This window comes from Lichenostomus cassidix, chromosome 10 (assembly GCF_008360975.1).
Source record: "Lichenostomus cassidix isolate B80296 chromosome 10, HeHo_3.0, whole genome shotgun sequence".
Taxonomy (NCBI): domain Eukaryota; kingdom Metazoa; phylum Chordata; class Aves; order Passeriformes; family Meliphagidae; genus Lichenostomus; species Lichenostomus cassidix.
The window spans coordinates 2,234,836-2,246,284 of record NC_139491.1 but is presented as its reverse complement, the minus strand read 5'-3'; the positions used below and the strand labels follow the sequence as shown (position 1 = coordinate 2,246,284).

At 46.3% G+C, this 11,449-nt stretch overlaps 1 protein-coding gene across 1 annotated transcript; it reads left to right on the top strand.

The window, feature by feature from the left end:
- The first annotated feature begins 103 nt into the window (after positions 1-103).
- HACD3 (3-hydroxyacyl-CoA dehydratase 3) lies at positions 104-11,292 on the top strand. The gene is made up of 11 exons (XM_085070282.1): positions 104-235; positions 720-762; positions 1,907-1,980; positions 3,918-4,082; positions 5,000-5,051; positions 5,402-5,512; positions 6,131-6,258; positions 6,756-6,868; positions 7,358-7,464; positions 8,224-8,355; positions 9,309-11,292. The coding sequence occupies exons 1-11, from the start codon at positions 149-151 to the stop codon at positions 9,383-9,385; spliced, it is 1,089 nt and encodes a 362-aa protein (XP_084926408.1). The 5' UTR covers positions 104-148; the 3' UTR covers positions 9,386-11,292.
- The last annotated feature ends 157 nt before the right edge of the window (positions 11,293-11,449 follow it).

Below are 11,449 nucleotides of genomic sequence, written 5' to 3'. Positions count from 1 at the left end.
CTCCGCACAGAACCCGCTGAGGGAGCTTAGGGAGCTCCGCCATAGCCGCCCCGCCCACCGCCGCCGGCGCGCGCAGGCGCGGGAGCCCCGCCCGGCGGGGTCGGTGTGCGCAGGCGCGGGGGCGCCGCGGGCCGGAGGGGCAGGGAGGATGGCGGGGCCCAGCCTGCGGCCGCACGTGCACTGGGCGCAGCGGCACCGCGAGCTCTTCCTGCGCGTGGAGCTCAGCGACGTGCGGGTACGGCCGCGACACCGCGCGGAGCTGGGGACACCGCGGGGACTCACCCGCGGGGCGGGGGCGGGCTGACCTGGGGACGCCCGGCAGGGACACCCAGCAGGGGACGCCCGGCAGGGGACACCCGGCAGGGGACACCCGGCAGGGGACACCCGGCAGGGGACACACGGCAGGGACACCCGGCAGGGACACCCGGCAGGGGACACCTGTGCGGGATTGGGTGTGGGAGGGAGACTCGCCTGAGAGACCCCTGAGGGAGACTCGCCTGCGGGACCCCCGGGGGGAAATCACCTGCGGGGCTCACTGCGGGGATGCTAACCTGCGGGAGGGCAGGGGGTGACTCACCTGCGGATCCCCCCGGGAGGGCAGCGGCAGCGCTGGGGGTCCGGGGGGCTGTGCTGGCGTGGGGCGGGCGGGACACCCCGGCTGGGTGCACAGAGCCCCGCGGTGCGTGAGCTGCTAACTAACGCGTGTTCTCCCCCCGCAGAATCCGGACATCACCATCACCGACAATGTCCTGCACTTCAGAGGTAGGGGCTCCATGGCGGGGTCTCAGCCTGGCTCCCACCCCAGGGCTGCCGCTGTCCCCGCTGTCCCCGCCGCGGGGTGCCTGGTTCCCGTCGGTGGCAGGAGCCACCGTGCTGGGCATGTTCAGATCTGCCACACTCCCACTCACATCCCTCTATGTTCCAGCCCTGGTAACCACAACAGGCCCTATCTTATCTAATAAGAAAACCCCAACCTCCCCATATTTAAATACCAGTGGAATTTCCATATATCCTTCCCATCGTGTGTCAGCCAAACCCCAGAGATAACTCACAGCAATTTTTCCTTTCACAAAGACCTTGTGTGCAACTGTTATCAAGCCTCCACATCAGGAACTAGTGCTCCATTTGGAAACTAAAGCAGATCTTGCCCTGAAAGATGGGTTTTCTTGCAGCTGGTCAGCTGCACATTCCAGCACCCTGGAGCTGGGGTTGGTTGGCACGTCCATGTAGTGCTGAGTATTTGCTGTCCCTGGTTTTTTGGGTTTTCTCCTTTATTTGGTGGATTTCTTTAAGATGCCTCATCCAGGAGCTGCTGATTCCCTGGTGAGCAGCCAGGCCATTTGATAGGAGGGTGTTGCACATCGTGTGCTGTTCAGGATCAGTTTACAGTGTGGAAAGGTGGGAATTAAACACAATGTGCAGGGTTTTGGAGCCCTTGAGGGGACAGGATCAATGTGGGAGATGATAAGTGGACCTGCCCTCCTGCTGTTGGGAGGGACTCCCCACATCATCCTCCTACACAGCCAGCAGCACCCATCTCTCTGGGTGCTCCTTCATCAGTGCAGGGGCTGAATCCCCCAAAGGCAGGAGATTTTCAGCTGGATTTGAGTTAGCCATGAGCAGCCTTTTGAGCCCCTTTTTTGGGAGTTTCACACGCTGCATTCCTGCAGCAGGGACCGTTTTCCAGTGTGGTGCAGACTTGCAGCAGCTTTAGCTGCTGACTCCTGCATCTGCCCCTCCAAGCAAGGTTTTGGTGTCTTCCCTGTTACTGTGTGGTTTCCTCTTGCCTCCCAGGAAGGCAGGAGGAAAGTGCTGTGATAAACTGCTGAATATTTCTGGGCACAAAGCATCCTTTGCAGGTGGAGTTTGTAGAACGTCACACTGACTGTCAATTCTTGTATTTTAGCCCAGGGTCATGGTGCCAAAGGAGACAACATCTATGAATTTGAGATTGAGTTCCTCGAGCCGGTCGAGCCTAAAGTAGGTGTTTTTACTTTTCTAACTCTTGCAAAGAAAAAGTAAATTTTGAAAAACTTGAGAGGAAAATGGCTGTGCATAAAGTTCCCAATATCCTGTTTAGATTTTCCTGGAAACTCTGTAATAGCCAGCTCTGTGGCAGTTCTCTTTGCCATTGTCTTGTCTTAATGCAAATCACCTCACTGGAGCTGGTGCTCGTGTGGATGAGCTTTAGTGGACACAGGGCCTTGCTTGTATCACTTGTTGAACAGCAGCTGTAAGTTTTTTAAAGGATTTAAAGCAGCAAAATAATGGCACAATTCGGCAGCGCGTTGTCTGATGCAACCTTGACTGGAGATCAGGGGAACATTGTGCAGTGTGATGTTTAATGGCTTCTTCTGTAGCTGAGAAAAGAACAGAGTCAGGAGAATTCATGTTTCTGGCTTGTGCAGATTTCTTAGGTTGTGATATGTTGTGGCTCCCATTGCAGAAGTCTTTCCTTGATTCCTGTTGCAGTCTGAGAGGAAAGCACTTGGTTGGAAGAGCTGTCCCTCTGTGTTAATCACAGGTGGCTGTGAGGTCTGTCCCCACCTCTCAGAGCTGATAGGGGCACAGGAGAACTTTGGGCTTTGCTCCTGGGGCAGGATTTCTGCTGCTTATTGCTAGCTGAATTTGGGATAGCTACAATCAGACCAGGAGCCATCGTTTACCTCTGCTGCTTCGACAGGGAAAGAGACCATTGGAGGGTGAATTTCCAGGCTCTGTCAGCAGCCACATCACTGCTGTGGCTTCTGCCAGGTGTGGAGTGGCAGACAGTGAACATCTCTTGGTTCCAGGGTCTGGTCACTGCTTTGTCATCTGCCTGGCCCACAGTGTGGGAGAGGCGCCTGTCTCTGCCTGTGCTTGTCTCCTGTGCTGGCAGACCTCCTCTGCTGTGAGCCAGGCCTGGAAGGCAAGTCCTTGCCTCTGCAGAGCAGCCTCCTTCCAAAAGTTGTCATTCTGAGTCACTGTGGAGGGACTGGAGAACAGACTGAATTCTGTGTAACTACAGATGGTTAGGACCAGGAAGTATCACAGTTCAGTGTTTTCTCCTTTAGTTTTGATGTGCACCATGAATTCCCCTTGCTGGTGCCAGGCTGGCCAGCAGTGAGAGATGGAGCCTCTGGCAGGCAAGGACAAGGTGTAGTAGCTCTAAATTACAGCTGCAGCCTTCAGGTGTCTAAGGAGCATCCAGCCAGCCTTGACAGAGCAGAGCTGGTGTAATGTGCTCAGCTAGGAGTGCAGCTCCTGGCTCCTGTGCAGCAGTTTCAGCTGGCCTGAGGGGCAGTGTCATACAGATCAGCCATGGTGGTTGCAGAAGGGTGGGCTCCAGGGTGACAATTCCATGGACTCCAAAGTGACAATTCCATGGGCTGTAAGGATGGAGAGGTTCTGGGCTGCCACTATTCAAGTGGAGACACCTTGTGGGGTGGCAGTGACCACACTGTCTGGTCCATCAGCTCACCTTGTCTCCCTAAAGCTCTTAGCTCCTCCTCTTGCTGCAGCAGGTGTCACATGGGGTCCCCTGTTTAGACATGTACCTGTGGCTGCTGGCAGTGGTATTTTTGCTGCTGGCTGGAGGAGGTGAGTGGCTCACAGTACTAAGTGCAAGTACGTTTAAAGCCAAGATCAGGAATTCTGCCTGGGAAGGTTGGTGCTGGGATCTCTGCTAGCTCTGCGGTGGGATGCAGTGGTGCTGTGATACGGGCAGGCTGCTCATCAAGTTCTGCAATCATCACAGCTGCCATCTTCAACTGGACTGCCCTTTGCTTTCTTTCTTGCCTTGGGTGGCAGAGAGATGTTTGTGCTGCAGCAGTTGTGTCATCCCTGCCTCCTTGATAAAGGAAACTTGGGTATCAACTCGGTCTCAGAGCTTGTTTCTTAGGACTTTTGCTGATGTGTGCTCCCGTGTCTGTCCCCAGCCTGTGTGCAGGGTGACCCAAAGGCAGCTGAACATCACAGTGCAGAAGAAAGAGAGTAACTGGTGGGAGAGGCTCACCAAGCAGGAGAAGCGCCCGCTCTTCCTGGCTCCCGACTTCGACCGCTGGTTGGATGAGTCGGATGCTGAGATGGAGCTGAAGGAGAAGGTCAGTCCTGTGGGCACCTGGGGCTTGTGCTGCCAGGTACAAGGCAAGGACAGCAGTTCTCCTGCTGACTGAACTTGCGTTCGTCATTTAACAGGAGTTGCCTGGCATGCTGATTGCTATTGCTGTTTTATAGGGAGTTGGTTAAGTGGTTCAAATTGTAAGCAGGAATTTGGAAATAGGCACATTTCTGGTTAGAATGGAGGGTGTGTGCTGGCTCCTTACATGTACCTCTTGTCCGTGTCCTGATCCGTAGAGGATTGCATCACTCTGCCACATGGAGATGAAAGGAATGAGTACCAGACATTGTCTGTCTGGGAAGCAGAGATTTCTAAGGCTTTCCTGACCACTGGGCTGGCCCTGATGGTGCATTCCCACCATCTGGTGAGCTTGAGCAGCTTACAGCAGTGGGGAGGTGCAAGACCGACTTGGAAGAGACTTGAACAGACCACATTCCTGCAAATCCCTTTCACAGCTGACAGTGCCCTGTTCCCCTCTGCAGCCATGAGCTTAGCACGGAGCAGAGAGGGGCACTGCAGTGCCAGGAGCAGTGGGAAAGGCAGGCAGAGAGCCTGGGCTGGATGTTCTCTGTTCCCTTCAAGTCGCTGGTGGGTCATGTAAGAAACAGCACAGTCATAATTGAGAGCTAACACAGAAAACAAAAGCTTTTTCAGCAAAAGCATCTAATTACTAGAACAAAACACACAGTGAGGGCAGGATAACTAGTTAACACCCTCAGGCTTTTACTATACTATAATTTCTGGATGATGAATGTGCTGTTTTATGCTGGTGAAAATTTAAACCTTCTAGCAACTGGCTGCTTGGCTGAGTTTTAAACCCACTAGCTTTGCGGTAGTATAGTTAACAAATCACTTGCTAATTACAGTAACAGTCTTTAAAACCTTATCCTTCATCTTAAGGAAGAAGAAAAGATTAACAAAATGAAAATAGAATCCAGAGTCCCAAAAGACCGTAAGTAACTGCATCTTTTTAGCGGGTAAAGTGGGATTTAAAAAGTTTGTTCACTCTTTGTGAACCTCAGCTCTTAAGGAGCAATTGTGAGTAACTTAGTGCATCTTGGATCTTTGTAATGTGAGCCATTAGAAATTTAATAAAAATGGACTGAAGTTTCCAAGGAATGTAAAAAATCTGACTAGCAAGAATTGAGTTCTGGCAGATGATGATAAAAGCATCAGTGCACCAACAATGCTTTTATCACAATCAATGCCCTTTTCCTTGTAAGCTTTATTCTCAGAAAGGCTGGTTTGCAGCTGTATTACCATTGCACTCTGCTCACCTGATGTGTTTACTATTGATTTTAGCTTTCAAACACCTGAAGAAGGGATACTTAATCATGTATAATCTTGTACAGTTTTTGGGATTCTCTTGGATTTTTGTGAACATGACAGTACGACTGTTCATCTTAGGAAAAGGCAAGTAGTGATCACTATTTTATTTATAATGGGGGGTTTCAGTTGATTTTCACTGTTGTTTTAAAGACTTTTTAAATAGCAAAATCTAAAGGGAGACATATTTAGGAACAAAATCATGGATGCATTGCCAAAGAGCACAACGAAAGCCTCTCAAAGGTCATCAAAGTGTCAAGGGCAGAAAAATACCATTCCCTTGTAAATCACAGCTGTGCACTCTGTGAATGATACTTGTGCTCTGCCAGGATCACTAATAACAAAATCAGCTGAAGCAAAACGTCTCACTCACTGCAATGTTAATGTTTTTGAAAATGATCTGGACAGAATAATTTGTTTTTGAAGCAAGAACAATCCATTCTGTTGAGGTACAGCACTATTGCTTTTTTGGTAAAGCAATTACTGAAATAGCTCTTGATCCTTCTGTGTGTGAAATGGAGCAGTGTTTCTGGCCCAACTGCTGGGAGTTCAAGATAAGGCCTGTAAAGAACTTATGTAATTATGCATCATGTTTTTTCAAATACAACCAGAATCCTGTTATCACAAGCTGTGCTGCTGCACCAGCTTCCTGAGCATGGAAATTCATTTGTTCTCTAAAAATGGTTGGTTTCCTGTGTCTTACAGATTCCTTCTATGACACATTTCACACTATTTCTGATATGATGTATTTCTGTCAGACCCTGGCATTAATGGAGATCATGAATTCACTAATAGGACTGGTCAGATCACCGCTGATACCTGCTGTAGTGCAGGTAATATTTTTTAATCTTCTCCTTGCTCTTACATTTAAATGTTTATTTTACACAAGTGTTGAGACTCTCCTGAAAGAAGTGATGCAACCTCACTGGCACTGGACTAGAGGATTTTTTGCAAGAGGCAGGAATCTATGCTTCCCAGTCTTGGCTGTGACAGGCTGTCTCCTTCCATCACTTGGGTAAGAGAGTGCAGGACAGCAAAAGCAAGAAGCTGATAAAAAGTACATTATTTTGATTTGGTGCCAGTGCCCCTTTTTATCCTGCTTGTGGTTGTTGTGCATAAAAAGGAGGATGGATGATTTAAGACTGTAGCCCTTGGTTTGTACCTAAATACAGAGCAAGATGCCTACTTGTGAGAAGCAGGTCACAGCTCAGCTGTGAGTTAGTTGTGTGCTTAGATGTGTGAAGAGTAGATATCTTGTGTTTCTGAGAGCAAGGACTTTCCTTTCTTTGGCTGAAGAGTGAATGCTTCTTAGTGTATTTTTCATTAACAGGTATTTGGAAGAAACTTTGTTTTGTTTGTTATCCTTGGAAGCTTGGAGGAAATGCAGAGCAAACCTGTGGTGTTCTTCATATTTTATTTCTGGAGTATCACTGAGCTGTTCAGGTTGGTGGGATTTTCCTCCTACCAGGTGTGCACAGAACAAAGTGGTTGTTCCCAAGAGCTCTGTAAAGAAGGTTTTGATCTTTTCAGCTTTTTAGGAAGAGTGGCACCAGTGCATTGGCCACAGAGGGTAAAAGATCCTTGAGTCATGGACTGTCACAGCCTTCCTCCATCTGCCAATGGCTGAGGGCTGGAGTCTGCCAGTGATTTATTTCTTGAGGGGTTTCTTGCTTTGAATTCCCATTGTTAAATGAGCTCTTTGTTTTTGAAAATAAGTTATTTTAAAAGGTTTATTAGGCAGCCAGGCAGTTGCCTTCATCCTTGTATTCAGAATGAGCTCTGTAAATGGCCCAATAATGGAACAATGCCTTGAATATTCTTGTGTCTTTGGGAATTGTGTTGACCACACAGTGTATATACATAAGATTAATTCTAGTAGTAGCAGCTTCCATTTTAAAGTGTCTGTTTCTCCTCACACTGCACTGGCTGTAGGTATCCTTATTACATGCTTTCCTGCATTGGAATTGAATGGAAACCACTCACCTGGCTCCGTTACACTGTCTGGATCCCTCTCTACCCCTTAGGGGGCTTGGCAGAAGGTATGTCCTTAAAACATAGTTCAATAAAGAATGAATTCAAGGCTGGGCAAATAACGTAATCTCTTTTTTTGGCTGCTGGACTTAACAAAATACAACAACAGAAAAGTAGATCTGCTTTGAGGTGAACTAAAATAAGCATTTTTGTCTTTCATTCTGAATCAAATATTATTTTCAATTTGATGTGAAGTCTTCCTTTTGGAGGAAATACTCCCTTTCTGGAGGGGGAAGTAAAGGAGGCAAAAGGTTGCAGAACAAGCTGCACAGGATGCCAGTGCTCACTTCCTTCTGCTGACCCAAAGTTCTGTTTGCTGGGCCTGACTTGCTGAGCCTGGCCTGGGTTCCCAGCAGCTCCTAGGTTTGTTATCCTTTAAATCAGTGCAGGGCACAGGCAGGGTCTGATTCCTGTGTTGCAATCCCACCTGAGAGCCAGGAGGAGCTCTGGGCATTGCATTGCCCAGTGCTGAGCTGGGGGAGGACTGTGCCTGTTTCATTGCTGGGGGTATTTCTGGATGGCAAATCCTGCTGGCACAGCCCCTGGGGCTGCAGCTGGGCATGGGAACAGTGTCTCATCAGGCAGGTTCACTGCTGAACCTCCTCAGCCAGGTGCTTCCCACCTTACTGCATCTTCAACACCTTCAAAATTACTGTCATTAATCAGCGCTGGCAAACAAGAAAGGACTATGCTGAAATAGTTGGTGTGGGCTGGGTAATTGTATATTTTATCTGTGCTTGATAATGAGGGTGACCTTCTGCTTGCAGCCATCTGTATCGTTCAATCCATTCCAATCTTCAGTGAAACAGGGAAATTCAGTCTGGGACTGCCAAATCCACTGAACGTCACAATCCAGTTTCCATTCGTGCTTCAGATATATCTTATAGCCTTGTTTTTAGGTAAGTATTTAATTGCATTTCTCAGTACTGAAGTAAAAAGGACAGTTTCCACTGAATAACTTGATTTTTCAAAGAAAATGAAATTTCTGCATCTTGGGGACCATGGCAACACAAAAATTGCTTGAGGTTAATTATTGAGGTAAATTATCCTTGTGGATTGTTCATGTAAATTTGTCAGTGATGGAGGGCAATACACCTCCAAGGAGCTCTGATTAGCCCTCCAAAAAAGGTGATCTTGGTAACAAATTAGCAGTAAAATAATAATTTTTACATGTATTTATAACCATAGTATACTTAATTTCACCTTTTATGGATTATTTGAGCTTTGAAATGATTTAGTGACAATCTGAACATAATTTCAAATTAAAGCAATTTAGTTAAACTTTGAAGTATGATCACAAATGCAACATGAACTCATGTTTTTCCAAGAAACAATATAGAAGTCTCTTTAGATAGTGTATTTAAAGAAAAGCTGCTTGATACCTCCTTGGTTTCTGGTTTTACAGTTGTAAACACAATTTAAATTCCTTTTACCCACACCCAGTGATTATCCACAACTCAATACAATCTAACCTAGAATTTTAAACTGAGCTTGCACTAGATTTTCTCCTGCCCACAGGCATTGCTTGAAGCCACTCTTCAGTCGAATTTCACCCTGAAATACCTGGTTCATCCTCCATAGCTCTGCACAGCTGGTGTCACAACTTTTTAAAGGTGACAAACCAACCTTCTGGGCAGCCCTTTACTCAACAGCCTGTCCAGCAACTCGTCCCTCACCCAGCAAGAAAATACTTACGTTAGCTTTCACTGCTACACACACCCCTAAATAATTTATTCCTTTGTGTGCTGGTTGGATTGGTTGGTTTCTGTTATTGTTTTTTTAAATCTGGTACAGCTATTTAGCATTAAAAAGATGCAATGATGTCCTACCTAAACAGTTCATTCTTTTCCAGGGATATTTGTAAACTTCCGTCACCTCTACAAGCAAAGGAAACAGCACCTTGGACCAAAGAAGAGAAAGATTAAGTGAAGGAGGACTGCAATGCTTTCTTATCTCACTGGAGGACAAGATAAGCCTCTAATTCTTATGGTTTTACCCACTGTAATGTAAAGAATTTTGTAAAATGAAATGACCAGGCTAGATTTCATGATTTCATAGTGAATTCAGGTAACATTCCCTTATGCTGTATTTTGTTCCCTTTCCACCATCTATGCATGGCATTTACCATTGGACATTTAAACTTGTATCCTGTCAACCAGCATATTAGAAAGAAATCCTATTATCTGCATATGATATGCTTATAATCAGTGGAGCAGCACTAACTAGAAATAGTGTTTATCTTTTAATTGGAGATTTGATCTTTCAATATTGCATGCAGATAGGGCTTCTGATGTTGGGATATGCTCTTAGCTGGCCTGTGCTGTTCCTGGGATGTATCTTGATGGCAGGAGGAGCACAGTGTGAGACCACTGTGCAGTGTTTGGGTGTTTATCAACCACTGGGATAAACTTGCTCAGCACACACTCCCCCTCTTCTGCAGCATTATTGATGCTAAAGAATTAAAACTGGAAGTTGCTAATGCTGATTTAAATGCTACCAACTTAGTCTGTTTCTAGTTGAGTCTTAACAGAATAGGAGATCTGTGTTGACCATAGCAATGTGTATTCCTCTAGCAACACATCCTATCCAGTCATTAGGGAAAGGAAGCTGCCACTGAGGGCAGAAATGCTTTCCTGGCTGGTAGAGCAAGCACTGAAATGTTAAAAAGCAAAGGAACATAGGTACCAGCTTTCCCCTGGCATGTGAACCCCAACAGAACTCCACCCCACCGGTGCAAAGGGAGAATGGGGAGCTCTCATGGGAGATGGGGCCTCTCTGATCAATCCTGGCAGAGCTGTGGCTCCTGTATTTATAGCCTTCAGCAAGGCAGCAAAATTACCTTTCTACCTACATTTAGGGGTGCAGCAGAGAAGTTGGTGTGTCTGGTTTGACTGGCCCTTGTTGGGATGGAATAGTGGGTCAAATAAACTGTATTATTCACATAGCACATATCAAGTCTTAGTGAGGGAGATCCCACATGGGGTTTGAAGGGCCCTTTTCTCTTTGCTTGCTTTAAACAACATCATCACAAAAGAGAAGCTCCCCCCACATTCCAGGTCATCTGCTGTCTCACCTGGAAACCTTTGGCTCAGTTGACTTTATTTCAGCATGTCCTTCTTCACACCGAGCCTCCTGTAGCTAATCCCAGATGCCTTTCCTTAATCCAGTTTAGAAATGTACAGAAAGTTTCCTCTAAACTGTACCGTGGTTATGAGCAGGTTGTTTCCCAACTGCCACTGCCCCAGGGCACTGCAGAGCAATGCCAGCAATCCAGAACAGACACTGAAGCTGAGATTAGCTTAGTGCCATGTTACTGTTTATCTTTTTTTACTGTAAAACAGTATGAACCCCCCCAAAAATTATTTTATATATATTAAAAGTAACAAACAGTAGAAGGTTTGTGATAAGGACCCAGTGCTTGTTACTGTAAAGAAATAGTGTTATAAGAAGACTTTAACAAAGAAGCAGAACAAGCTCCACACTGCATTTCACAAATTGTGTTCTGTCAACAAGAGGCGTGATACAACTTCTCTTTGGGAGAAGCACAGCCTACTTTACTCAGGAGAGTTGAGCACTATTTACACAATATTTCACTTAGCACACACTGTACCTATGTTTGAAATATGTGAAAGGTTTGAATTAGCTGAGTAACAGAACAGCAAGGATCACTTTCATATTTTAATTTCTCCGCTGGGCATTTAAACTTCTGTTATGAAATCTGTATGTATTCATCAGTGAAACTGTGGTACCTAGTGCAAGCTGTCATGGATCTTACACTACTGAATTTTAGTCCTTCAGAAAGAATGTGTTTCTATTAATAAAGATTTACAACCAAATTTTGCTTTAGTTCAATTGTTTGTTCTTTCTACAACTTTTTGAGAAGTTGTATAATTTGGTATTTAAATTGTGATAAACAGCTGGGAGCTAAGCCTTCACCAAGTCAGTGTTTTAGGCCACACAGCTTGGTTGCTATGAAAATGGAACAAATCCAAC

Excerpts from the sequence above, each read along its gene's own strand:
- HACD3 (XM_085070282.1), top strand. The coding sequence starts at position 149 with ATGGCGGGGCCCAGCCTGCGGCCGCACGTGCACTGGGCGCAGCGGCAC. Across the intron at positions 5,052-5,401 it reads ATCCAGAGTCCCAAAAGACC|CTTTCAAACACCTGAAGAAG; the intron begins GTAAGTAACTGC and ends TATTGATTTTAG. Across the intron at positions 7,465-8,223 it reads CTTAGGGGGCTTGGCAGAAG|CCATCTGTATCGTTCAATCC; the intron begins GTATGTCCTTAA and ends TTCTGCTTGCAG.